This window comes from Catharus ustulatus, chromosome 2, assembly GCF_009819885.2.
Source record: "Catharus ustulatus isolate bCatUst1 chromosome 2, bCatUst1.pri.v2, whole genome shotgun sequence".
Lineage (NCBI taxonomy): Eukaryota > Metazoa > Chordata > Aves > Passeriformes > Turdidae > Catharus > Catharus ustulatus.
Window position 1 is genome coordinate 8915778 of NC_046222.1, and position 27975 is coordinate 8943752.

General features: G+C 38.4%; 1 protein-coding gene across 1 annotated transcript in view; it reads left to right on the forward strand.

Annotated features, from left to right (window-relative positions):
• The window catches only part of ROBO1 (roundabout guidance receptor 1), a 243156-nt gene that overhangs the window by 168447 nt on the left and 46734 nt on the right, over positions 1-27975 (forward strand). Inside the window, exons 6-14 of the mRNA XM_033051478.2 lie at positions 12821-12945; positions 14891-15062; positions 17526-17731; positions 19126-19207; positions 19362-19530; positions 19629-19795; positions 22814-22935; positions 25024-25255; positions 26442-26563. Of these exons, the coding sequence (XP_032907369.1) occupies positions 12821-12945; positions 14891-15062; positions 17526-17731; positions 19126-19207; positions 19362-19530; positions 19629-19795; positions 22814-22935; positions 25024-25255; positions 26442-26563 (1397 nt within the window). The remainder of the gene's footprint in view (positions 1-12820; positions 12946-14890; positions 15063-17525; positions 17732-19125; positions 19208-19361; positions 19531-19628; positions 19796-22813; positions 22936-25023; positions 25256-26441; positions 26564-27975) is intronic.

A 27975-nucleotide genomic window follows, 5' to 3' on the forward strand; every position in this document is an offset into this window, starting at 1 on the left:
CATCTTCTCTCCTTAAATCAGTATTTCTTTGAAAGAACTGATTTGATGCCATATTCTGCCTTCACTCCCATGAAAAAGAAGGAAGAATAATGATTGTCAAATGAACTTCAGGATTTTTTTAATTAGTAAACTTTTGGCAGGATGAAGGAAGGAGACCATCTCCTGTGATTTCCACAGCTTAAAGAGCCCATTTCCCCCTTAATGACTGCAGTAAACTCTGATAGCATGTCAGATTTCTATCAAGGATCTGAGGAGTTTGACTGCCACCAATTTCTGGTGAAAGAATAGAAATCTTAAAAGTTAATCAGCAGGAAATGAGAAAACTGTCTGAAGAAGAGATTAGAGCCCTGAAGGTTCTTGTCCTTCTGCTGCAAGTGATGAACACTAAGATTTCTGAAGTGTTTCTAAAATATGGATAAAAGCAGGAATCTGTAAGCATTTTAATGAATAACTGCTTTTATGGGTTTTAACTGCTAAATGGATGTTGGCTTGATTTGGTTTTTTTTACATAGAATCTCACAACAGTGACAACACTATTTACAATATTGTTGTAATAACACAAAAACTTTTGAGATTCCTTCCTCCAGTTTGGTATTTTGAAACAAGGACTTGAGACAGATGCTTTTAAGTATGTAGAACAGGCATCCAAATAATTTGGAGAAATGTTACTACAGAAATAAGTTGAAGCTAGTGGCTTTTTACTGCTGGAAGGGGTTTATTTACTGTATAGTTCTCAAAAATTGTGCATTTTAATCACTTGGTGCAGAGAATTGAAGCAAGTAGATTTGTGTAGCATACTTCAGCACTCAATTAAAAAAAAAAAAGGTAGCAAAGAAAATCTGAAGGCTCTTTTCTAGTGCCTGAAATTTCCTCAATCCCATGACTGTGGAAAAAGCGATTGATTTTGTATCAGGTTTCACTGCTGCATACTTACTGTGACTGCTGTTCTAAAGATAATATTTCAATAATTGTTTATTTGGAACAGACAAACTAGAATTTTACTACAAATTGTCGATTTCAAAGATTTTGGGGCTTATGAATAAAATTAGAGTGCAAGGAATAATAATTTTAATTAGTTGTTCAGCAAACAGTACTTCTGCTATGCGTTCATTCTGAAATAGACATTGGCTTTATTAAAATGTGCTAAACATCTGTAAAAAGGTAATACACACTTTATTTTTGCCTAGTTCATAGCCTGTGAGTAATACAGTGATTGCAGGACAGTCCCTTACTTTTGTGAGTCTACTGGCATCAGTAATCTCTGAATTGGTCTTAAGACAAAGAATTTAAAAATGCTGAGTAGCAGTGCATTCTAACATTATTTTGATAAGCTGTTTTGAGTACCATTTGTCACTGTGAGTTGTGTTTTGTTTGAACACTAAAATGCTTTGTTGCTAAGTGCTGAATAACACTCAAGAACTTGTAAGAAAGAATTTTGCTGTCTTTATATGTGGACTTGATTGCCTTGTAGGCTCAATATCAAAATCTTCCAGTGCAAGGAAAAAGATTCCTTGTTCAGGATGAACTGTTATATATAAATTATCAATTTCTGCAGGAGGTATTTTCATTCTGCTCTTGGCCCTGTGACCACACACTAATTCCCAAAGTTTGGGATGACTTTTTTTTTTATAATTTTAAGTATGGAATGGGATGACAGGACTAAGAAACAAAAGTAAAGCTGTCTGGATGGACCAGGTTGCTTGTTTTGTTCTCATGAATGCTCCATGCTCTCTAAACACATCACTGAAAGAGAACCTGAGAGCTCTGGTTTTGTCCAGTCATCCACCAGAGAGGTCTGATGGCCCTTTAAGACTACCAGCAACTTTTGATAGCATTTTCATCTTTTGACAGAGAACTGTATGAAAACCAGGCTATGTGTTCCTGAATTCTTTAGTTTTATTTTATTTTTGCAGATCATCCTTATTTCCTAAATCATCTTGTTCCCATTTCTGCCTCCATAACAGTAAAAATTCTTGGTGGATAGTCTGGCTTGCAGAGAATTCTTACACGTTGTGTTTTTTGCTACCCATGATTGAATTTTGTTAATATGTCACAGTTTGCTTCCTGCTAACATTATTGAAAAGTAAGTTGGGGTAGTAAGTGTAGACTTGGGTTGTCTCTATGTGGGGGGTATGGCATCCCCATGAGAAGAAATCCAGGTTTCTTTTGAAATAATACATTTCAGCTGAGAGTATTCCTCACTGAGTACTGCATGCCCAAACCAACATTTTTTAATGATCACAAGTTAGTGCACTGCAGAGATTTATTGTCCTTGCATTTTTAGTGTGTGTTGGTATCCGTTGATCATGGGCCTTGGCCACTTTTCACAAATAGCTTTAACTTGTTATAAGAAGGTTGCTATGGATTTCAAATTTTCCTTTTCCAAGAAGTACTCTGTGCTATCATAAACAGCTGGGGAAAAAAATCCCACTCAGTTTCCTTTTCAGTTTTACTATCTTCAACTGTAAGTCAAAAACTACAGTAGGAAGCTCCTAAGAATTCTTCAGATAGTATCTATCTGTCATAATCTTTTTGTGCTTCTTCACAGTTTATTTAAAATTCCTATTTTTTCACTCTTTTAAAAGGCTTTAGTATAAATATTTGTAGCCACGACTACTTAGATTGCAGCAGTGCCTAAAATTACCTCAGTACATTTAAAACACAGGGGAAGACAACTCTCCTCTGAAAAGAGAAGCCTGGGAAACAGGACTTGACAGTGTACCACATTACTCTAGTTTTTAAATAGATGGAATTACACTTGTCATAAGAGCACTCTCTAAATTCTGTTTGGTTTATAGTGTGGTTTAGGAGGACCCAGAGCAAGAAGGGGGAAGGCAGACTAGGAGAGGAACTTCTGGAAAATCATAAATCCCCCTCTATCCCTCTCTGTCTTCTACCCTCCATATGTCAGATGTCTCTTTGTCACCTCAAGGCAGTGCCTACAGGATTTATACATGTTTTAAACTGTGTACTACATGTATTAACCTGAGAAGTGCTGCCTTTAAAGCTGCATTGTAAAGCCTTTTTCTACATTTTTGGGTTTTTATCCTAGAAATCTTCATTGAATCCTGCAGGAGGACAGGTTATGATCTATTTCAATTTTTTTTTGCTAGTATCAGTTGTAAAGCAAAAAGTTCTCATATGGGTACCTTCCACACGCTGTTGTCTTCCCACAAATTTTTGCAGTGGGTTCCTCACATATTAGACAAACATGTACACTTGTGTATCCCTTTTCATCTTGATTTTCTAAAGCAAAATTTCTGAAAATCAGGCTTCAAAATAATATAGTTACATGACTGGTACACAGCTGAAAGAGAGCCAGATTTTACTGTCCAGCCTCTTGAATCAGAGTTGAGGAAGGAAACACCTCTCAGCTTTAACTAACTCTCAGGATGGCCAGAAACCCATAAGGAGGCAATGCCATTTGATTGCTCTTGAAATGAGAATATCACCCAAGGTTAATGCACAGATCTTGTGGTGTTTATCAGCAGAGGGTGGAGTTTAAACTACCAAGGAGAGAAGGAAGCTTTGAGACATTTTAATGCCAAAATTGCTCATTGCTCCCACATCAAAGGTGGGAGAAAGCACATTCCTGCTTGCTGCAGGACCGAGAATGACTGATTTTGAATCCATGGTGCTTGAAGCTCATCTCTAAAATTGTTTTTGGAGTTGGTACTGTTGAGCTGTTGGTGCTGTTGCAGGTTGCACGTGTTATGACATCCATGTTCAGGGGTGCTCCAAAGTCTCACCCTGGCATGTGCAGCAGCTCCAAAAGCATTTACACTTCCAGGGCTTTGTCTGTCCTGTCAGCACCAAGCAGTGACACATGCCTTTTGTCCTGGTCGGAGCACTCAGCTCTCCTGAGTGCACACAGGCACTTTTCCTTTGGGATTCAGGTCCAGAGGCACAGGCTAAATCCAGGCATGTGCCATGTGCTGAGAATGAGAGTATGTGTCCTGCCCTGTGTGGTCAGAGGCAGTGCCAGGATGGTGTGGCCACCAAATTTTGCAGCTTCTTGAGGCTTCTGGAGGAAGTGCACAGTGACAAGTGCAGGTGGCAGCCCCTCAGTACCCTGAGAGTGGCACTTTTTGTGCAGGGCATAAACTCCAACCAGTCTGTTCCTGTGTCACTGCTCAGCACATGTTGTGGTTTAACCCCAGCTGACAACTGCTCCTCAGTGCCTCTCCACAAAGTGGGAAGGGGAGAAAAATCAGAAAAAAATAGCAAGCGAACAAATAAACAAAACCCAGAAATTTGTGTGGGTTGAGATAAGAAAATTTTAATAATCAAAACAAAGTAAACTATGCTAATAATAGTAATAGTAAATCACTAATAGTAATGAAGAGAGAGAAAAAAATAAAATCCAAGAGAGCCAAGTGATGCACAGTACAATTGCTCACTATTTGTTGAAGAGTGCTGAACAGTGATCAGCAGCTCCCACCTGCTTGTCACCAGTTTAAATACTGTTTTAAATCATGTTCTGTGGCATACAACATCCCTTTGTATACAACATCAGGTCAGCTGTCCCAGCCATGCTCCCTCCCAGCTTCTTGTATCCCTCCTCACTTGGCAGAGCATGAGATGTCCTTGGCTTGGGGTAGGCACTGCTCAGCAACGGCCAAAACAACAGTGTGTTATCAACATTATTCTCATTCTATTCAAAACTCAGCACTGCACCAGAAGAATTAACTTTATCCCAGCTGAAACCAGGGCAACCTGACTGGTTTTCAGTGTTCAGACAGAAGAGAGAATGTGAATCAATTGTAAAGAAAAATAAATAAATAAATACAAATTTTTAAAAAACCCTATAAAACTCTTTGAAAGTATGTTGAAACTAATTGATACTGAGATTTTCACTATGTTAACTTTTCTGTCTGTGAACATGAAGCATTTTAATGGGTTTCACTAATTCTAAAGGTGGTCTTAATATCAGAACTGTTTTTCCAACTGGTAAGTGACCTATTTCTGTCTTAATTTCATCCTTCACATTAAAATTATAGAAAATAATTAATCTCTTTTTTTTTTTTTCTCCTTGGGTTGGTAAATTTGAAGTTACTGTAGTCACTTGTTCCTTTAAAATTAAACAGTGCTTGTCTGACAAATCAGCAACAATGTAAAACAGAATTTTTCCACTCATCATAAATACAATAAACCACGATCACTCCCTAGCTGGGGATTTGGGGTTACAAGTCATCACTTTGGATTGGAGGCATCAAAAACCTGATGTAAACATTCTACCTCAGCTCTGTGGCTGTGGTGCTTGGCGCCAGACTGAGAGACCTTTCCTCAGGCGTTTGTGCTGCTCTGTGTCAGGCTGGGTGCTCTGGGACCAGGCTCTGTGAAAGCATTCATGGGGAGCAAGGGTGGCCCAGGCTGCTCTCACACCAATGTGAACTGCAGCAGAAAATCCAGGAAAACATGGATTGTGTGTGTATATGTGTATTTAGACCTCAAGAAGTGACAGCTGAAAATAGAGAGCCCAGGGAGGATGGAAAGTGATACACCCCAGTTCTTTTGTACTGTACCTGGTGTTATTTTCCTGTATTTGTCAGAGGCTGAAGCAGGAGGCAGCTGAATGGCAGCATTTATATTTTTTTCAGGGCAAGAGATTCAGGCTTTTGTTTATTTCTCTGTAGAAAGTGATACTTCCCACAAATGACTGCAGAGAGATGTGCATATCAAGGATATTGAGAGTTTCAGATTGCTTTGATAAGAACAAATAGCCTACAAATCACCAGATAGGAAATGGAACATGGCACATTGTCTTAAACTATCTCCATTGATAATAGGTTTTGCAAAACACCAACATAAATATCTGGTAGTCATGTTGCAGGGAGGTATTCAATGGTCCTCATTCAGATAGTTGAACATAAATATCTTTTTTCATAAGATTTCAGAGTTTAGCAGGATTAAACACATTTTTGAAAAGATGTTGGCAGCTTTTTGCAGAATTTTTGTTTGGAATTGTTCAGGATTGTGAAAAGGCAGAGTTTGACCAGTTTGCTAAACATAATCAGACCTTTACATTTCTTCTACATGTGACTGTAGCACCCAAATTTTCCGAACTCACGCATTTCAGATAAGGGTCACAAACTGTGGGTTTCTTGCCCATTTATTTCATATGAAGAGGACAAACAGCTGAGTTTCAGCTCCCTGACAGATAACACAGCAATCTCTGTGCTATCTCTGTTACTGGCTCTGCTGTTTCTCCCCTCTCACTGTCTAGTCTGTACCCAGCAATCCAAATGGGAATTCTGGCTTCTCACTCCACTGTCTATTCCAGCACATCTGCTCATACTGCTGTTCTATCTCCTACCACTTCATTTCTACAGGCACATACAATCTCTGATACATTTCACTTGAACTGGGGTTAATCCATCACAAAATTACTTGAAAGAGATCTGAATTTCATTGTGACTGCCATTTTCTAGATTAGTCATTTTGTCCAAGTATTTATACAGAAGCTCAAGTTTGGAAATGAGCTTGATTGTTGTGTGTAATTATTGGCCTGAAAATTGGGATTGTTTAAATTCTCTGGTGTAGAGTTACACTTTCTTGCTTCTTTTGTAACTTCTGTTAGTGTCCAGCAGTCCTTGAAGGCATGAAGTTTTTTTTGGTTTGTTTTTTTTTTTTTAATAATCAAAAGTGAAACACTTTGAGCTTCAATCAAAAGTATTCAATGGTGTCAGTTAAACAACAGGATATCTTCCAAGCACCTGGAAGATATTTGTAAATAGTAATAGTGAGAACAATAATTAATGAGTATTAAACATGCTGAAAAAATATTCTTTAGTAGTTAAGCACCACCTTGGATCTCAAGATCTCAAAAGCATCTTATTAATGTACATAAATTAAAATTTCTATAATTTTACTCCTTTTGAGATAGATAATTGCTACCAAGCTGTCAAGAATGGGGTACTTGAAGCTTCTAACTTACCTAATGGCAGACTAAGAAATGGATGCAACACTGCAATATTTTATTCTAAATATGAGGAAACCAGTGGGTTCTAGAGAAACACTAGATCAACATTTGCATTCCCCTCTGTGAGGAGACCTGCAAAATGCGTCTTTTTGAGATGTAGGCATTGCACACAGCATGCTGAGGTCTCATATGAGACCCCAGGGTGAGACAGACCCAGGCTCAAGCCAGTGGTGCACGAAGGGAGCACAGAAGATTGGATTTAAGTTGAAACAAGGCAGATTGAGGCTGGATATGAGAAGGCATTTCTTCACTGGCTAGACAGCCAAGCAGCAGAGTGGGCTGCCAGAGTCTGCACATTGTTATTCCTTGAAGTTTTTCAGGTTCTGACTGGATCAATCCCTGACTGACCCTGCAGCTGACCCACTTGAGCAGGAGGTTGGAATGGAGACCTCTGAGGCTGCTTCCAACCTGATTATCATGTGAACCTACAAAACGACATCTGTCAAATGTAATAGTTGCTCCATTAACATCTGGCAACTGCACTAGACTGTAGTTTAAGTCCTGAAACTGTAAATTCCTACTCCTGTGAGTGGATTTAATGATACCAATAGTCCCAGTGAGGTTGATAGGATTTCTGGAAAGAATAAGGCATTAAAAGATCACGTCACTAGACTGGAAACCACTTTTCTTTTGGTTTTTGTTCAGCAACTGGACACGTCTTCCCTGAAAAATCTTATGTGTCAAGGAAATTATATGAAAGGCAAAAATATTATTCCTTTGGTAGTTGTGGTTTTACATGCTAACTTCCTGTTTTTACAAACAGGTTATTTCACCTAATTGCCATGTGAAAAACCATGATTAACACAGGGAAAATTAATTTACTTTATAATTGAAAGTGGTGTCAAATAAAATGTGCTATAATAGAGGAAAAACCTGTTTGCTTCTTAGTTTTAGTAACCTTACATATCAATAGCCTGCAAATCAAACTAAGAATGTGGTCTTTGTTGTAGATGTTGCCATCACTGTTGTTCTTTGAAACCACATGATGTTCCTCTGACAGAATTGTTCAAATTTTTCTATGAAACTTCATCGTTTGCCCTTTCCACAGATTTGCAACCAATGTGATGCCCTGTTTCTACAGGGGTTTATTTTCATGTATCAGTATCCCCTCTGTTTTCACAGGTGGGAAAAACCATATATTTTCTTGACAGGGTTGTTTTTGACCTACCAGAGAAATGTCTAATAAAAAGAAAAGGGAACATTCAGCACTTAGAAGTTAATTTAATTTGTTGAAGTATAATTGAGCACCCAAGTAAGGTTTCTGTCTGTTAGGTGTTTTCCAGTGAGTTTACAGTAGAGGATTTGAGCAACTCTGCATTGCTACTGAGAAGGCTGAACTTCCCTCTTCTTGGCACTACTCAACAAATGAAAAAATATAATTTAGAGTTACTTTCTCTGTGCAAGAATTGCATTCCATTAAGTCTCTTATCAGGCTGTTTCATATACAGTGGGTTCTGTTTTGTGGAGAATCATTTCTAATTCCAGACCACGTCAGATTGTAATTGCAAGTTTAATAAAGAGATTTCTAGTTAAAAAGTAGCAATTACAGGGAAATGTAAAGTTACACACAAACAAGAGTACCTGGGAGCTGAGTCTTGGGGAAGAGCACATTTCTCTTAGGAATTCATGTGTAGCATTTCTTGGTCACTCCTCTTAGGAATTCTAGATGTACAGCTAATCTGAGCAGAGTAATGCACACTGGTTTTCTTTTTGAGAAATACCATTTAAAGAAGGCTAGTGCATATCCAGAGTAATTCTTTAAAACTCAGATCTTTGGAAAATGGTCATTTAAACTTCCTCTCTTTGAGATTATTTCCTTAAAAAAAGTCTCTTATAAAACTCAAATCTGGTAGATCTGGGTTTGGCATATGCAGTTGCTGCTTCTTGTCTTCAACATGTTCCAAATTCCATTAATCTATCTGATTCTCTTTCTGCTTCGTTTTTTGTAATACACCTGGAGTCCTCTGAATTTATTAGAACAGGAAGCCAAGATTCCTCATGCCTAATGAATGTTGGCAGAGTGGATATTGTTGGTTTCCTGCACGTGTTTATCAGAGGATGGTGAATTGAGGGTGCTTAGCTACTCAATACAAAAGTGTGCCCATGCTGAATGAGAGCTGGTTTATTCTCAACATAAAGTGATAAGACAAAATTGTAGCATGTATTTAAAAAACTACATCATTTTGGACCTTTACTGTAATTGTCATCAATTAACCTTTTTTAATTGACATTTTTTCCCTTTTTTTGATCAATATCTGTGTATATTTTTGAAATGCTTTACTTCTGGCTTTTTATTTTCAATCAGTTCTTTCTATCACTGACACAAGGGTGGAATTTCTAACATGCCTTTCTTTTATAAGCACAGTTACTTTGCCAGGATCTGAGCCATTTCTGTTTCAAAGTTCATGAAAATTTTGAACTATGGTGAAGGATAATTTAATATTGGATAATTTACCACTGATCATTTCCATTGAAAAAGCTAATATTTTGCAATAAATGTTTGGTTTGGAATATTTTAATGAAATTTAGGTTTGGGGGACGAAGAAAAGGGTTAAGAATCTTTTCAAACTAGTTTTAATTGTGGTTTAGTTTGCATTTGCAGTTTAATAGTCAACCTTATGACCTTGACACAGCAATTCTATACTGAAGAGATTTGTGTGTGGCCTAAATGCCTTAGCATATTATTAATTATTTAATAAACTTTCCTTTTTAATAGATATTAGCTTCAGAAAAACCTGTTCCATTTGTGAATGTTTGGTTGCTTTAGAAAGGCTGTAAATGTTACTGTTCCATTTCAGCAGTGTTGCAGATTGATATTTACTGGAGATTTTAAGTTTATTTTACCATGGAAAGATGTTGATGCAAATGAATAATGATAATGTGGTGGGAAAAAAAAAAAAAGTATTTTACTCATGGTGCACATCAGTTCATAAGAAAGGCTTGGAGCAGAACCCAGACTGCCTGGCCAGTATTTCAGTCTGTTATCCATTTTCCTCTACCACCTAGTTTCAGTATTTGATAGAGACTGCTGCTTAAAAATCAAAATATAAAAATGTTGTTCAACATTATAAACCTATTTTTCATATATCAGAATATGTGTTTGCTTTCTAAGGTCCTTACCAAGGATCCATTCTTAATTTTTTTTTTATTTTAATTTTGCTTTATTCTTTGCTCTGTTTCATGTCTGTTCAATTTTATTTATTCCATGTTTTCTTTTTGTTTTGTTTTTGTTTTTAGTTGTGTCTGGTAAGTTGAAATTTTATTGGCCATCTTCTAGTCATCGTGTCACTGTGACGGGAACTTCTCCTCCCCTTCCCATCCATCCCCCTCCATCTCCTCCAACCATCCAGCTCCCATCTTTTACTTGTTATTGGCAAGACACATCGAACAGAATAAATTCTGCATGAAGTATGGGTAACTTAATGGCAAAGAGAAAGGTAATGGGTTGCAAATTTTCTGTCTGTTTTTATATGATGTACCAAGTCAAATCCTAATGTCTCCTTTCTTCAGTGACTGCATGGGTTGAACTTCAAAGTGTGCTGAAAGAATCATGTTTGGTCAAAAGGTTTCCAGGGTAAAAGTTGTTCTTTTCTCATGGGGATTTATTGTTTTGGCATATTTTACAGTCTCATCATTACATACCACATGTATGTGACCCAAGATGTGAAATCAAACTGATACTGAAAAAAAAAATGGCAGTGAAAAAGCTTCCAGTGCAGTTAACATAGAATGGAATTTAAATATAGTTTCTCTTTACCCTGTTTAATTCCTCTAACATTGAAGCTAATAAGATTTTTATTATTTACCTTACTGGCAATATATGGCCAATATGCTTATATTTTTGAGTAATATCCATATAAAATATGTATTTAGAGTAATACTTAGAGAAATATGTACCTATTTATATTTTATAAATTCTTCCATGGCTGCCTGTAAGACTAAATCCCCCTACCTTTTTGTGTTAAGTAGTCCCTGAATGGTCATCTTGAGGTACTGTAATCACAACCATCCAGCTATTTCTCCAGTGGTCAGAACCATTTTATTTTCTTTATGGTTGTACCTGTCCTCGAGTTCAACGAAATCTGAAACCTCATAAATCCTCTGCACAAGCACAGGGTTTAGAAAACCTCAGTTCCATGTTGTATCACAGGCCAGTACAGAGCCAGCCAAACCCTAAATTTAAATGTATGCTAAATTTATTCTTGTTTCTAGAACCTAGCAGCACAACAAAGGTGCTTCACCCTCATCTCCATTGTCCCCGCCATGCCTCACAATCCCTTGGCAACCCCCTCCCTCCCAAATGAAACCTGCTGTCATGTCAAAATCTTCCCACATCCTCTTCCAAGGTTCTGGCTGAACGTTTCAGAGCTAAATGTTTTGAAGTCTGTTAATTACAGTAGGTCAATCTTGGCTTCACGTTGCATGGTTTCTTATCTAAGGAAATGCTAGGAAAGGTAGCATTTGCATCCAAATATAGACAATGGTGTTATGCTTCAAAAATTCCTCTCGAAGCAGGAGGGGTGTAGGAAGAAAATATTCTGATATGAACTCACCAGGGAGTAGACACAAGGCATGGGGAACAGATAACTGCAAAATTGGCCCACAGGAACACTGAAAGCAATTTTTAAAAAAAAAAAAATGTACTTAAGTGTTATTGAATTTATTCTAAATAAAGCCACTACTACTTGATGTTTAGAAAACACATCTTTGCACTATATATTTTACACTGTTTTTAAAGGAAAAAGCATCAATATTTCCAAGGGGAAAAAAAAAGAAACAAAATCATTTGATTTCTTAAAGTCAGATACAAAACATCCCCCTAATTCTCAACCCAAAGAAGAGGGAAAGCATAATTAGTTTTAAGCAGATTATCAGAAAGAATTGGAAATTAATAAATAAATGGGCTTTAATTTAAAGCACATTTTTTAAGCTAGAGTTAACAACCTATAGAACATGCTAGATTTTTTTCCCTATACTAGCATCCCCAAGATATCTATGCTGATTTTTTTTTTTTTTTTAATGTGACTGACATGATTTTTTGACATTCTGCTTACTACTGGATGAAGGGGTTGTTGAAGTCAGTATAAATCAAACAATGCTGGCAGTATTTATAATGTTAGGCTGAGCAGATGTTTCAAATTTGCCTTCATTTGCATACATATTTTGTTTGAACATGCTCTTGCCTATGTAAATGAGGAAGACATTTAGCTCTGCTGTTCCTTTAAATTCATCCCTTCTCAGTGTGGTTGGAGATTTTAAGTGGTTATAATTTGAATAGTATTTCTTGGGCTTTTGACTTCAAGTTTTTTTGAGATCATGACTGCATCAAAAGTCTCTTATATAAGCACTCAAGGGCTTCTCCTCTCCTCAGCTTTCCTAAGTCAGACACGAGGAGTTTTGTGTGTGTAAACTTTAATTCCTAGTTATTCAGCAGTGTGTCTTGCAGCCCTTGACAAAGTGTGACCTCTGGACCAGTTGTCCCTCAAAGATTTCTCCATTTCTGGCTCGCAGCCCTACTCCTCCTTTAAAAACCAAATTGTACCAGATTTGTTTGTATTGGTGACTGTTGCTCTGCAAGTTGTCTCAAGCTGGTGGGACTTATTTCCTTGTACACTGGGTCAGCACTAAAACCACATGTTGCACAGTCAGTTTTAATTTTGAGGTCTAGACACAGAAAAGATGATCTAAGGGATGCTGTGGCTGTTAGAGACCTTAACTGTGCTGCCTCTCCTTATTAAAGAAACTTCACTGTTCTGGTTTATACCATTAAAACTGAGGAGGCATCACAGTCATCTGATGGCAGTGTGGTTTATTTTTTTTTTTATGTTTTCCTTTCAGAGCCTCCACAGTTTGTTGTAAAGCCTCGAGACCAGGTAGCTGCCCTGGGGAGAACGGTGACTTTCCAGTGTGAAGCAACTGGAAACCCTCAGCCAGCCATCTTCTGGAGGAGAGAAGGGAGTCAGGTGAAACAGCCTTTCTGTCCTCCTTCCTGGCAGTTTCTTCAAGAAATGATTTCACATGAGAGAAAAGTATTGTAATTATTGTTTTAAAGGTGTGGGAAACAGGTTTAGAGCTTGGGGATGCTGGATACTTATTCTTTACTTCTAAGACATGTGCATGCTAAGTGATGTCAGTCTTAATAGAACAGATCTGTGTTTTGCTGTCTCCTGTTTTGTCCATGAATGTAAAAATCAATCTGTGAATCAACTAGGAACATTCCATGTTTCACTACTCTGATAATCTGTTTGGCCTAACAGGGAGAATTTCTAAGAAATGGAGAGATGACTTATTCTGAAATTTGATCGAACCCCCAAACCCTCCCAGATTTTCAGAAAGCTTGGCTCTGGGTTTATGGTGCAGCTGTTCGTTTACCATTTGTTTTTGAGTTTCTGGCAAACTGAACTATTTGTGCATTGATCTGCATCACTGCAATGGTAGGACTCTAGTTCTGGGCTGAGGAGAACTACTTTCCCACTCCATCAGTTGACTGACAGACCATACCTGAATAGGTTACTTTTTCTCCCAAGTTCCGTATTTGAATGGGAGGGAAAATTATTTTCATCTTCTTTGTAAAAGATCTTGAAAGCCAGTGGGTGAAACACAATATAGCACAGCAAAAGAATTGCAGTTTTCTTTCAGAGTCATCTTTTGAAGTATTCTTTATTGGAAGGAAAGAAGGAATATGGGATTCTGGTTTTCCTGTGAATGAAGGAATGAATGGTGCAAGAGTATATGATAGGGTTCTTTGTGTTACAAAACAATAGGGCAGAGAAATTGAGAACACTTGAAGATGGACTTCTTCACTCCATTTGCAACATTTCTGTCTGAATACCTAAGTGCAGCTAGACTCTAAGCAAATTTAGATCATAATCTTCAGTGGTATATATATATTTATAGCAGTATATTACACTTTGATTTTCTTTCTTTTCTTTCTTTCTTTTCTTTCTTTCTTTCTTTCTTTCTTTCTTTCTTTCTTTCTTTCTTTCTTCTTTCTTTCTATCTTTCTTTCTCTCTTCCTTTCTTTTTTTTTTCTTTCTTTCTTTTGCCACATGTTGTCTAGCTCATCTTTTTTCACTCATTTTTTTACTCTGCTGAGTGCTGACCACCACTTGTGATGTTTGAAAGAAATAGAAGAGGAGGTCAACAAATAGAGTTTGCTAGTACTGCGGAATATTATGTCCTGTTCATTTGGACAATTTTTGGAAATGCAAAATGTAGTTAGCCAAGGAAAAGAGATAAATATACCCTCTGTGATCCTAAAGTATGCTTATTCACAAGTTGTTCATCCAGAGGGAGAAATTCAACCCACAACTGATTTTTGGTAAATACTGTGTACTTCATACCCAGACTGTCTAAATAGGCATAGGATTCAGTATTACAAGACTTTGACACAAACTCTCCATTCAGAGAGACCTACAGAGCATCTGTTTTTTTAAAAACTACTCCATTGGTAGGAAGGCAAATGTTAAAATACAGATAAGTAAACCACCATCTGCATTTAAATGAAAGCAAACGAATACCCTGGAGCAAGTTCTAAAAAAGAGCATTAAAGCAAATTACTGAGGTTCACCACAGTTCCTTGCATCATTGCTGTATCTGTACATTCTCCATCTTCACTAGACTCTGTTACACTTGGTGCAAAGTCCAGTATTGATCCTAGAGAGTGTTAGTACAATCCTGAAAGTCTTACACAATTCTATGTGCATATCTACACCCATTTCATCATTAAAAAAATCCCACAGAAGCTATTCACATTGTGGTATAAACATGCTTAAGACATGAAGAGCAGAATGTTTTCTGTATAATATGAAAAAATTAATTTTTTTAGCTATATTAAAATCATGCTTACTGATGTTAGAATTTATTTAACCTATTTTTTCCCCACTTTCTTTCCTGTACATCTTTTAGAATCTGCTTTTCTCATACCAACCCCCTCAGTCATCCAGCCGATTTTCAGTTTCCCAGACAGGAGACCTCACCATCACCAATGTCCAGAGATCTGATGTTGGGTACTACATCTGCCAGACTTTGAATGTTGCAGGAAGTATCATAACAAAAGCCTACTTGGAAGTTACAGATGGTAATCATAGAGTCATTTTATCATTTCCACGTTTTTTTTATTTTTATTTGAAGACAGCAGTGTGGTGATGTGTGACACTTCTTTGAAATCTGTTTTGCATAAATGTGGATTGCATGTTTCTTTGAACATAAAAAATCCTGGTTTGGCCATCTCTGTCAGGGGCTTAGAATTCTGGATGATGTGTAACTCTATATTTCCATTTTGTACTTGGTAAGTATATTCAGTGTATGGATTTTTGTCAGATCTGGTAATTTTTATGTGACTTTTTTTTTTTTTTTTTAGCTTCCCCCACTGGATTTAATTTACTTTCAGACTGTGTGCTGCCTTGCTCTTTATCCCCTTTATTGTGTGACCATTTACTTAGAACTTCCATTGACCTGTTTTGTTCCCTGTTTCATAGTATTGTATTTTAGCAAAGAAAATAGTATCAACCTGGATGAAGATCAGTAGAATAACATAGAAATTATACATCCCTTTTTAAGAGTAGGTAGGAAAAAATACAAGGTGAAAAAGCTCCAGGGAGCATGACTACAAGCAGTAATGCATGCTGGTGTGAGGCCAGTTTGCCAATTATCAGAAATACTTCTTATTTTTAATAGCAGAGATAAACAGGGAAAATACTAATCTTAGCATTACAAGGGAAGAGGATAAGAGAGAGAATTTGAGCAGAGGGAAGCTGTTTTCTGAGAAGAGTTTCCATAAAATAGCCCTTTGCCCTGCAGAAAAAATAAAGTACTAGAAACATGCAGTGAAACTTTAGGATAAAAATTGTTTATTTATCTCCCCCTCCTCGTGGACTGACATGGGAGGAATAGGACTACATCCCTTCTGGTTCTTCACAAATTGTAAGGCACATTTCCTCATCCTCTTTTTTTCATTTTTTCACTGGGGAGAAGGCCTTGGCAGGGTGAGAAATAAATTTACAACTGTTTTCTGCTAATGACCTATTCCACCTGAACTTGGAAATAATCAATTTAAATGCATTTTCTTTGCTATAATCTCTGGATTGATCTGATGGGTAGATGTTTTTATATAATGTCTTGGGACAGATTTTGGTGCTTTTATAAAAGTGAAGGCAGAATATGCTGAATATTTGTAAAGGTGTTAGAATACCTTTATGAATGGTTTTCCTAAAGGTAGGAGGAGTTGCCATCAACTTCAGTGGACTTAAATCAGCCATGAATTTCAGTGTCATTATATTTCTCCTATAAAGCACAGATCAGTCAACTCCTTACCTTTGCCAACTGCAGAGTTCTTTAGAAAATTGTCAAAGTCAAATGCAAATTATAAATGGGCTTATTTTGTCTGTCTCTGCAGAGAAAGATTGTAATGGCCTTAAAGTGTGTAGCAACAGGTTGAGACAAGAACTAAAGGATAAATAATGCAGTTGAAAACAGAATGTCATTTGAACATGCAAATGAAATTATGGGAGTTGGAATGTAGCCAAAGAAAACAGTGCTAACATCCTGTCTGTTGTTATGAAGAGTAATTTAGAAATATCTGATTTTCACAAATTATCAGAACTTCAGGTTTATATTTCAGCTACCAAACCAGTTTTTAAGTTATGTGAGCTCCATGCCACTGCTGAACAGATTTATGGCATTTAAAATTATGGCTATTTTCAGATCATCAGTGCATGTCATCTTGGATGGTACAGGTAAAACAGACACAACAAGATAACTTTCACCTCTTTTCTGGATAATGTAAGGCTGCCATTCATGTGAATACTGAGACTTGTTTATATTGTTCAGTGCAGTATAATTACATAACCCATCAACAGCGCTTAATTTCCATTGTGTGGAAGATGTATTAAAATTGACATAGACAATGGGATTGTGGGATTTTCTTGGTGGCTGTGAAGTCTTCATAAAAGTCAGAAACTACTGGAAAAATATTTTATACCAGAAATCTTTCCAAAATATCTCTATCTATTTGTGTTTGCTTTACCCTACTGCTGGGCATCTCACAGTAAGGACACAGCACTAAGATGAGTTGGTGGCACATAAAAAAGGGCTGTTTAAGCAGTAGGTGTTGCTGAGGTTATCCCCTGATTGCCTACCTCCTTTTTTGTGTCCTTAAATGCTGGAAGTAGGAGCTGTGTTTCACAAGCCTGGCAGTGCTGAAAGATGGAAAAGGTGAAATCTGTGCCTTGCCAAAGAATCTGGGAAGCCCTTTCTTTTTCCATTATCACTTCATAAAGACACAGGAGAATGCCTGGAGGATAGCAGTGATGTGCAATATGCAATACTTTCTCTGTTCTGAAAATACTGTGTATCATTTTAAACATCCATAGCCGTGCATCGTTATAACGCACCCTGCCCTGAATAATGCATGCCTCCAACTTTAATTACTTGTTTAATTATTTTTAGTTTGTTTCAAAGCCTCAAGCAACTGCTGTTGCTTAGATGATTAGAAAATTGCTTCCAGTTGCAGAAATGTCTTTCCTGTTGTTTCTCCTGGCAGTGATTGCAGACCGGCCTCCCCCTGTCATTCGGCAGGGTCCCGTGAATCAGACTGTAGCTGTGGATGGGACTTTGGTCCTCAACTGTGTGGCCACAGGCTCTTTAATGCCCACCATCCTCTGGAAAAAGGATGGGATCCTCATTTCCACCCAAGACTCTCGCATCAAGCAGCTGGAGACAGGAGCACTGCAGATCAGATATGCCAAGGTAGCCTGAACTGGCAAATAGGTTTTTCTGCTTTTGTTTCATTTTGTGCTTTCACCTCCAGGCATTTTTGATGCAGTAAACCCTATGTCTAGAATTAATGAAAGGTTACATAAATGTACTCAAATATTTGATACTTCATGTTTGCAGATAGCACATTCTTTATGCTTAACACCTGCCTAGGGCACATTATTTCAGATTTCATAATGAAAAATACTGTAAAGAGGTATTAATTAAGGGAATTATTTGCTACTTAAAACTTGAAGGGGAATGTATTTCAGTGAGACAAATCATTACATTATTTGGGCTTTAGCACTAATAGATTAAAATGATCTGGTTAATTCAAATGTTTATAAAGAAAACCATTGTTTTGCATATTCAGTGATAGAGCTGTGTACACAGTTTTTTCTAAGAGTTTTTATTGTTTAAACATTCTCACTCTTCAGTGTAACAAAGCTTGAAATGGTTAACCACCTGTCAGACACCTGGCTTCCTCTGGGAGTTATAGTACCTGGCCAGTATTGCTGCTGGTCATGCATTGCACACTTTAAAATGTTATAAAATGTGAAGTTGTAGCATACTGGATAGTCTCTGCTATCTTTTCTGTGGTTTGAAATGGAGTAATTTTTTTTTTTTTTTAAAGATTAGAGGGAATACATCACTTTACCATATTCCCTAGAGTTGCCCTGCTGCCAATTACAAGTTAGACTGGCTTAGAGCTTGAATCTGTGATTTTTGATCACTTCCCTTCAGTTCATCTGCTGAGGCTGGGACCTGAGGAGGATAGCATTTCTTTTTTGGGGAAAAAAAAAAGAAACACTTTTGAAATGTGATTAAGTCACATATGGACAAATAATCCAACATTCAGAACTGGATGAGGATAGCATATGGAGATTCTTTTTTGGGTCTGCTGTAGAGGGAAATTTATACCAACACAGGGAGCCCCATATGTACCCCGTGCAATATTTAAGCTTTGCTTTAAGGATGACATGTTCTCCAGTGCTCCAGTCGTGATAAATCCCCAGGCATTATTTATATGGAAGGTTGACGATTGCATGGGGTCTTGTCATCTGAGTTCCTTCTCAATTTATTTGTTAGGACTCTGCAGAGTAAGGAATAAATGCTACAGGAAATGCTTCAGTTTTCTCATTACTGAACAGTTAACATTAAATTAGAATCTGCAGTATTTCCCATTCTTTTGTGACTGCTCAGAAACAAATCCCCATTTTTGTTTTGTCAAAATCATAACTTCTAATGGAAGGCGTTTCTGCTGCACAAGTTTTTGCAGGCTAATACTCATGATCCATATTCATGGGGGAGCGTAGAGAGCTGTAATTGCTTTTCTAGCCCACTGAGTGCCTGATTGTTTCAAATGTTTGTTCTTTTCTCCCATTCAGCTGGGGGACACGGGCCGGTACACCTGCATCGCCTCCACCCCGAGCGGTGAAGCGACCTGGAGTGCCTTCATAGAGGTCCAAGGTAAATCCATCAGGGCTCCTCTGCATGGAGAAAACACTTGAAGGAACAGCAGAAATTGTAATGCAGAAGTTGTCTGACTCTGTCATAAATTGCCAGCATTTTTGCTTGCAGCTGCTGCCTGTCCATACTCAGCATTTCTCTCTCCTTTTGTCAGAGTTTGGAGTCCCCGTGCAGCCACCGAGACCCACTGACCCAAACTTGATTCCCAGTGCTCCATCAAAGCCTGAGGTTACAGATGTCAGCAGAAATACAGTAACATTGTCATGGCAACCTAATTTGAATTCAGGTGCAACACCAACCTCTTACATCATTGAGGCCTTCAGGTGTGTGAGTCTCTTGTGATCTTGCTGTCTGTGTGTTTACATGTGATGTGTTGCTAAAGAACCACGAGCTAACCTGCTGTTGTGTGCTTTATCCTTAGCCATGCATCAGGGAGCAGCTGGCAAACTGTAGCTGAAAATGTGAAAACTGAGAGTTTTGCAGTTAAAGGGCTAAAACCTAATGCAATTTATCTCTTCCTTGTGAGAGCAGCTAATGCTTATGGGCTGAGCGACCCAAGCCAAATATCTGATCCAGTGAAAACTCAAGGTAAGTTTTTGATATTGAACATTTTGGGTGTCCACAGCAGCTGTCACAAGTTGAATAAGCAATACCAGATGCAGGAATTCTGGTAGCTTTGGACTGACTACCTATCCTGGCTATAACATATATTACAGTAAAATACAGTGTTTAAACTTGTATTTCTCATAACACAGACTCTGACAGCATGTTGCATTGCCTAGTACCTCTTATCCAAAGGTAGTTACAACTTGCAGAATAGCTCTTGCTAACAACCAAAGTAATCCCTGTTTTTTTGGAGTTCCCACACAAATCCTCAAATTCCATGGAAATGTTATTACTATGTCCAGTGGATCAAATGAGGCTTAAGACTGAGACAGGGAAAGAAACAGCATGTAATCTAAGTTGATTTCTGCTGCAATAGGAAAGAGAAAAGTTGAAAATTTGAAGGAATTTGGCATCATGAACCAGCAAAGAGGTTTTGGCAGTATGTTACAAGTGTTTCCATAGTACAGCTGTTGGAAGTAAAATAGGGCAGAAAGCAGAGCTCACAGATAGCCAAGTGGAAGAAAAGTCGGGGTAGAAGTGAATGAAGGAGTCATCCACTGCCTCCAGCTGTGACTGAAGTCCAGCTACGGACTGAATCCAGCTATGTAAAATTAAAACTGTCTTTGAGTTCACTCTAGCCAACAAATGACACTTAGGATGATGCACAGGGAATCATGCATTGCAGCTCTGAAGCCTGCATTTTTTTCAGTGAAAAGCTTAGATTCTTAAGAAGGGGAAAAATAAACACACTCTTTTCCAAAGAAAAAGTGATAGAGATCGTATTTTTTGTTTGTTTGTTTTTCTGATCTTCCTGCTTACTGGAGAAATTGACCCACTGGCTTATTAAGAGTGTCTGTGTTGTATGTTTGTTTCTTTGTTTGTCTAAGTAAGTACATGTTAGTTTTTGAAAGGAAGTTCTCTAAAGGAAACAAAGCCTTTTTCTTTGGTGACTTCTCATGTTTTCTGTAGTTGGTCTGAAAGCAAGTCTTTCTCATCTCCCCTGGGGAGTGACCAGTTTCACATTGCTGTCTTTGGGTATTATGCATTTCTCCTGATGGGTGACAATTTCAGTGGATGTGTATGGACAGCAGAGTCACAGCCACATGAAAAATTAGGATTGCACAGCTTCACAATTTTTTAATTTTTTTACCAAAGAGAGATTTAATAACCTTTTAGTGATTCCTGATTTCCGAGAATAGAGCTGCATAGCCTGTTTTTCATGTAGTGTAATTTCATTTCTGGAGATGAGAAGAGGTATTGTGTCTCTTCCAAACTAACTGGTTACTGACCTGAGAAATGGCAAATGTGCTGTTCACTCAACTGAATGGTTTATAATGATGTGGAAAAGCTTCACTGTTCTCTGAGCACCTAGTAGAGCTGAAAACCCAAGTGCCACACAATACCTCAGTGAAAATAACAACTAACACATAAAATTTTCTCCAATTTTAAAAAATGTAATCAAGTGTCAAGTCCTTTAGAGCAGTTCTGCTCTTCTTCCAATACCAGTTCATTTTTTTAAAAAAGCACTAAGCAAAAAATTGTTCACTTTTATCTAGAGGGTTGTATAGTCCTGTCCTAACTGCTTGTTCAGTCCACAAACCATGACAAGATGACCAAGATTACTACCTTCAATGCCTTCATCCCTTCAGCAGTACCTTCCTCTTGAACTTTACAAACATTGAAAACCACATTCTTGGGTGTTTTCACTGCCAGTCCCTGTCTTGGAGCTGAAACAAGAGAGCACACACTTCATTTTACAGCACAGATGTGCAAATGGCTGAGCCTGTGAATACTTTGATCCATATTGTGGATGACTCATCTCTTTTGACTAGCAAAGCTAGAACTAATTATTCCACTGGCTTTCCTGTTACATTCTGAGCCGGGTGATATTTAGGCAATGCTCCCAAACAGAAGCTTTTATCTTTAATGCTTTCAAACTTTGGGAGGAGGGAAATACTGTGATAATGGACTGTTTGCAGAACATACTGCATGGGGATATAGCAGTTACTCAGTGGAGGATTTTTTTGGTTTTGTTCTTTTGTTATTAGCAATGTTGCTTGCTAAGAATCCAGATTTGTCACTCACTGACTGCACATCAACCTCACTGTAGTAATCACTGCAAGTACTTTTCATGAATTTCCAGTCATAGCATTTTAGCCATAGTCAGCATGGTAATTGTTTACAATGAGGTGATCAAGGAGTGAGATGTGAACCTAGAACAGAAGCTGTTACTCTGTTTCCACAGTCCATGTTTTAGATACCCACTCAGTGATTGCCCTGTAATTTTTACAATCATTTGACAATCATTCCATTTCAGTTAAATGCGCTTTCCAAGGGCTCAATATGCAAAAAATGTGTTTTTATTGTAGTATTGCATGTTTTGAGAGGAATTTGTCCCTTCCTACATATCAATAATCCTTTCAGCTACAGGATAGACCAAATATCAGACAATCCACAGCCCTCAGCTGGGCTCTGCCTCCTGTTTACAGAAGCCTCTTGCCATCAGAGAAGCTGCAGCCATATGACTGATTTATCTTTTCTCTGGTTGTTAACATTATTTTGCGATAACACCAAGTAAGTTTGTCACAATTTATCTAAAGATACAGCTTCTGCTTTTGCTGTTCTTTATAGGTTTCCTGGTCTCTTGGAATTGACAATGGGCAATAGAATGTTTTCTCTTCCCAGCAGGAAAGAATAAAGAGATTCTGCTGTAGCCATTTAACAGAGCTGCCCTTCAGTGTGGTGTGTCTTTTTGTACAGCATTACCCTCATTTTCTGACCCTCTGTCAAAGAAAGTGCAGTGTCTTGAGTTGGTACTACCTAAAAATTGGTAATTTGCTCAAGAAAATGCTTCACATAGTTTGACATGATTAGGAAGTATTTAGGTTCAACTTCATTAGCGATAGCATCATGTACTTTCTGACATACTCATTTGTTTTTACATGTACTTATTTCAACAATCATGTGTGCTTGTGAGAATGGAATCTTAAATTATTGCAGATGTTCCGCCAACAAGCCAAGGTGTGGATCACAAGCAGGTCCAGAGAGAGCTGGGTGACGTGGTGCTGCACCTGCACAACCCTACTATCCTTTCTTCCTCCTCAATCGAAGTTCATTGGACTGTGAGTACAAATCTGTACCCTGCTGAGATGTCCTGCTTCAACTGCAGTGGGGTCACACTTTGAGAAGCTGAGTACTTTGTATGATTGCAAATGTTTTTCTCTGGAAGACTGCTACTTGTGCTGTGCTTTTCTACTTCATTAAATTTTACCCATTTTCTCCATCTTTGTATCCATAGAGAGTGCTGTTTACAATAGGGGGAGGGTTTCAGAGTCCTCCTCTGGAAGCTAAAGGAATGATCAGAGCCCTCCTAAGTCACATCATTTGAAGCCTTTGCATTGCTTTCAGCAGGACATGTATCAGTCCCTTAATGAGACACCATGGGCAATTCCCTGTCTGTCAGTCCCCTGTAGAGAGAAATACTGCACAATTCTGTTTGAAAGTGTTACCTCCATGCTACAGACACACTGACAAACACACCCAAATCAGATAGCCTCATCTGGACCTCTCCTTTCCTGTGGTGCACTGAGTACACAGGGTGCAGGGAGAAGAGGTAAAAAAGGCAATGTCATGTTGATGTTGCTCTGGCAGCAGGAAAGCAGGGAGGTGGCCACGTGGAGGACATGGCAGAGGAGCTGAGAGAGTGAGGAGTGTAACTCACAGATCAGTTTTTAAATGGAATGCAAAGTTAAGAAAAAGTTGGGGATATAATTATACCATGTACAGAAATAAAACCATGAGGAGTGAGCTTTGAGGTCACTGTAGGACTTGCATCTGAGCATTCCAATATATTGGCAGGGATAGTGTGGGACAGCACGGGCTGTAGCTCCTGCCATGCCATAGCAGAATATTTTGAACAGGAACAAAAGGCATTTTGACTTTGTAGAAGAGCCATAGCCCAAAGGAGTCCTGATCTCTGCCCAGGGCTCCTCGTTGCTGCAATAATATCTGCTGTGTTGCACAGTAATTACACTCTCACCTGCAGTATGGCCACCTGCAGCAAGCAATCTCCTGTTTTAACTAGTGCATTAAAACATCTTTGAGGTTCCTAGCAAATTTTGTTTGACCTTTACTTACAGAACAACCTTTTCCAGACAGGCAGCTTTTGTCAGTCTCTTGGGTGGCCTGTGGCTTCTCTGCAATTTCAAAAATAAGCATTACCTCAGTTTCAGCTAACACATGCATTCTTGATGTGATTATTAAAAATGAAATGTGTTGCTCTTTGCATTAAAATTGCAAGCACATAGTTTTATTATATCGTTGTATGAGATTTTTGAAAACAGGAAAATCTGGTACACTTTAAAAATTTTATTGTGGTTGTTACTGGACTTCCTTATTCATCAGAAATTGAAACCAGTAGTTAAAAAGATAGTGAATGTTCCATGAAAGGTCAGTTTTATAAGGAATCTTTCTGTTTCAGCTGTAACCAAACGTACTGGATCTGCCCTCAATGACCCTCAGATCTCTTTCTCCATACATTTGGTATAAAATTGGACTCAGGACCATTGAGCATCAGCTTGATTCACTTTTCCAAGTCTCATCTAGGTTACCATACTGAGTTTTATGTTCCCTCTTGGAACCTGGCCATTTCCTTCTAGAGGGCCTTCCCCTGAGTGGGTGGACATGGGGGAAGTCTCTGGGGAGATCTGCCCTCTGACAGAGCCCAGCAACAGAGACAGTGCCAGCTGGCCACCCTCTCAATTTGTTTTCTCCAAAGAGAAGCAGGCAGGAAGCGGTACTGGTTTCACAGGTTTTGGGAAGTGTCCACACCTCAGGAGAGTTGACAGGCTCTCTCTTGGATCTCCATATTCATCACCCTGAATCCTGGCACTATAAATCTCCCTTTCCTCATGTGCCCAGCCCTGCTCTGCAGATTCAGGTGGGCAGCAGTCTGACCTGTGCCCATCTCTTTTGTTCCATGGATGCAAAGACTGTTCATTTAATGGAGCTGAGGTATATTATACAATTATCCATTTTTAATGCCTTCCAGAATCCCAGGAAACCAGCGCAGTGCTACCAGCATCAAAGAATTAATGCATGTTTACTTTGAATAACACGAGGGATGGTCCAGGGGCCGTGTACGGTGTCATGGCCATCACCCCTGGTGCTGCCTGTTTATGGATGTGTTCTGTGTTCTGCTGCCTTGCCAGGTGGACCAGCAATCCCAATATATTCAAGGATATAAAATTCTGTACCGGCCTACACCAGCATCTTATGGAGAATCAGAGTGGTTAATCTTTGAAGTGAGGACTCCAACCAAAAACAGTGTTATCATTCCGGAGCTGAAGAAAGGTGTAAACTACGAAATCAAGGCCCGCCCTTTCTTTAATGAGTTCCAGGGAGCAGACAGTGAAGTGAAATTTGCCAAGACCCTGGAAGAAGGCAAGTAGGAGCTAGACTGTCTTCATCTTTCTTTTTTGAAGTAGCAGCCTGGCTGGCTTTCCTCTGATATGTTCATTATTTGATCTTGTTTGAAGTGCATGCTGTTTGAGAGCAGCAATCTGTGGCAGAGGAGACTGATCATTATGTGAATTGTTTGGTGACACAGAAGTAAATATTCTGAGCCAGACACGAGAGACAGAGAGAGAGGGATGTGCAAAAATCCCCTCCGACACACAATGGGAAATTCACTTTTTTATCTTCCCTGCAGTGTGTGCACTCCTCCCTGCTGAGTTCATGGGCTGGTCACAAGTGACTTCTGTCAGATTCAAGCACTTGCTAATCACTATCTTAAGTAGATAGCAGACACCACAGAAATCATCAAAGCAGTGTAGCTGAGGGAATGGAAACCATGGTTTTTAGAAGGCTTTTATATGTGGATCAATCAGTGAGACAAAATGGAAAGATGAATGAGGGCGATAGATAGAGTGGACTAAATTATGTATTTCCATCTCATGCATGTGCTAAAAAGAAAAGGTTCATAAAGCTCTTCCTTTTGTTGCTGCACAGGCATGATAAGTATGCAAGGTGGCCAGTGCCTCTGAATAGGGATTTTGGTGCTTCTGCTAGGCTGTACAACCTTTCCCTTTCTGTCTTCCTCCTCCTTTAGAAATGCTGTGTAGCACGTGGTCCAAAAGGTGTGCATTCATCCTAAGCGTCAGCTAAGTATCTGGTTTTTAGGAGGATTATTTCAAATTCAAAACATAAACTATTATTATAAATATGCTAATACTGACACATTCTGTCCAGATTTTAGTAAGCTTTGTATTGCTTATTATTTTTTACACACTAGAGGAGCTGAGATTTAGACTGGGGACTATCTAGGATTTATTTTTCAAAACTTTTGATCCTGGGTGAGAAGATTTGAGACCAGTGAGAAACTCAGTGCCCAGAACTGTGACATGCAGGTAATGCATATGTGGGAGTACAATTTGGAGTGTTACTTTTCCTGGCCTGCACAGCAAAACTACAGCAGAACCTGGTTGTTGGGTTATACATTTTCCTTCTGCATCGTTTTATCTGCCCTCAGTGAAGGGTGGGGCACAAAAGGTTGCATCTGTAGAGCCCAGAAACCATCTTCCACTGTGACAAACATAACCATTCAATCTTTTTTTTTCTGAACAAACAGCTCCCAGCGCTCCACCTCAGAGTGTTTCGGTAACTAAGAACGATGGGAACGGGACAGCAATCGTGGTCACCTGGCAGCCACCCCCTGAGGACAACCAGAACGGGATGGTTCAAGAATACAAGGTACTGCTGGCATGGCTTGGTCCCCTGGCAGAGGGAGCTTGGCTGTTCGTGGATGCTTGGCTCCATCTTCTGGTTACTCAGAGAAAATGGGAGAGAAAATCACTGCTTTGACTCCAACTCCATATTTAGTGATTCTGCCTAGGTGGTGGAAGGCAATTAAAACAGCCTCCATAAATCAAAGTAAAGGGTCAACACTTAATTAAAACAGCTTCTGCCTTGCCTTTATTATGACTTGGGAAATGCACACACAAGGAGAGAGGGAATCCTACCTGTTTGGGAGATGCTAAGACACTGGCCAAGGTAGTAAATAAAAACAGGCTTAATGAGTTGAAAAGCTCAGGGATAATAATTAACAGTGTTAAGATCTGAGTAAATTATGCATAACTGAGTAGTTAAAACAAATGGAAAACTTCCAAGGAAAGAATGTGCTTCTATGATAATAAATCTATTAGTGCATAGAAATTTTTTCTTTTCTTCCAAACACAGTTCTCATTATGTTACTTAATGTTTAACAAATTGAAAGCACATTAAAAATATTTATTGTTTGCTATTCATTTATGAACACGGACTGTATTTGCAGTTTGGATTTTTTTGGTGATAATTTACATAGCAAATTAAGGGGAGTTTATTTTTCCTAAGCAAGCTAGAGATGTTTTAAATGTAGATATCTAGTAAGATTTGTAGCCATGGAAGGGCAGGATTTTTGGTTTTAGCCCCTTGCAAATTGACATTATTGAGAAAATCTTTTAAATGAGAATTTCTTGGCTACTTTTCAGGTTTAAACACAGTTCTATAAACATATACTCCTAGCCATCAAAACTCATCCTGATTTTTTTTTCTCTCTCAATAAAAATGGGAAAGGGAAGAGATTGCTAAGCTTCATGGTCAATTTAGAATAATAAAACCCTTTACAGAACCTGGTCACCTGGTAAAAAAAAAAATCTGTTTCACTGCCTAGTTTCAGATATATAATATAATGTAATTGGAAAAAATACTCATGAAGTTATTTCATTTAAAGACAGACCTTGAGTTGAAGAGATGGAATTATTTCCAACAAAAAATTGCATCAGAGGAATGTTAAAGTTGCAATGACACAAAGATAAAAGTCAGGAAATTCACATTTCTGAGAGGATATAATCCCTACCCCACCTCCCAGGATTTTGAGGTGACAGGCTGCCAGGTGCTGGAGCAAGCACACTGCTTATGTAGCAGTAGATGACACAGTGGCATCTTTATTTCTTGCATTGATGCCATTATTTTCCTTTGTGCTTTTCACCATGGACAGAAAACAAGCATTAAAAAAATCTGAAAATAGGTATGCCCTTCCTAATTAAGTTGCTACATGTAATTACTGGTTTTGTAAAAAAAAATAAAGAAATGCAGCACTGCTGATTTTAGATTAAGAACTAATA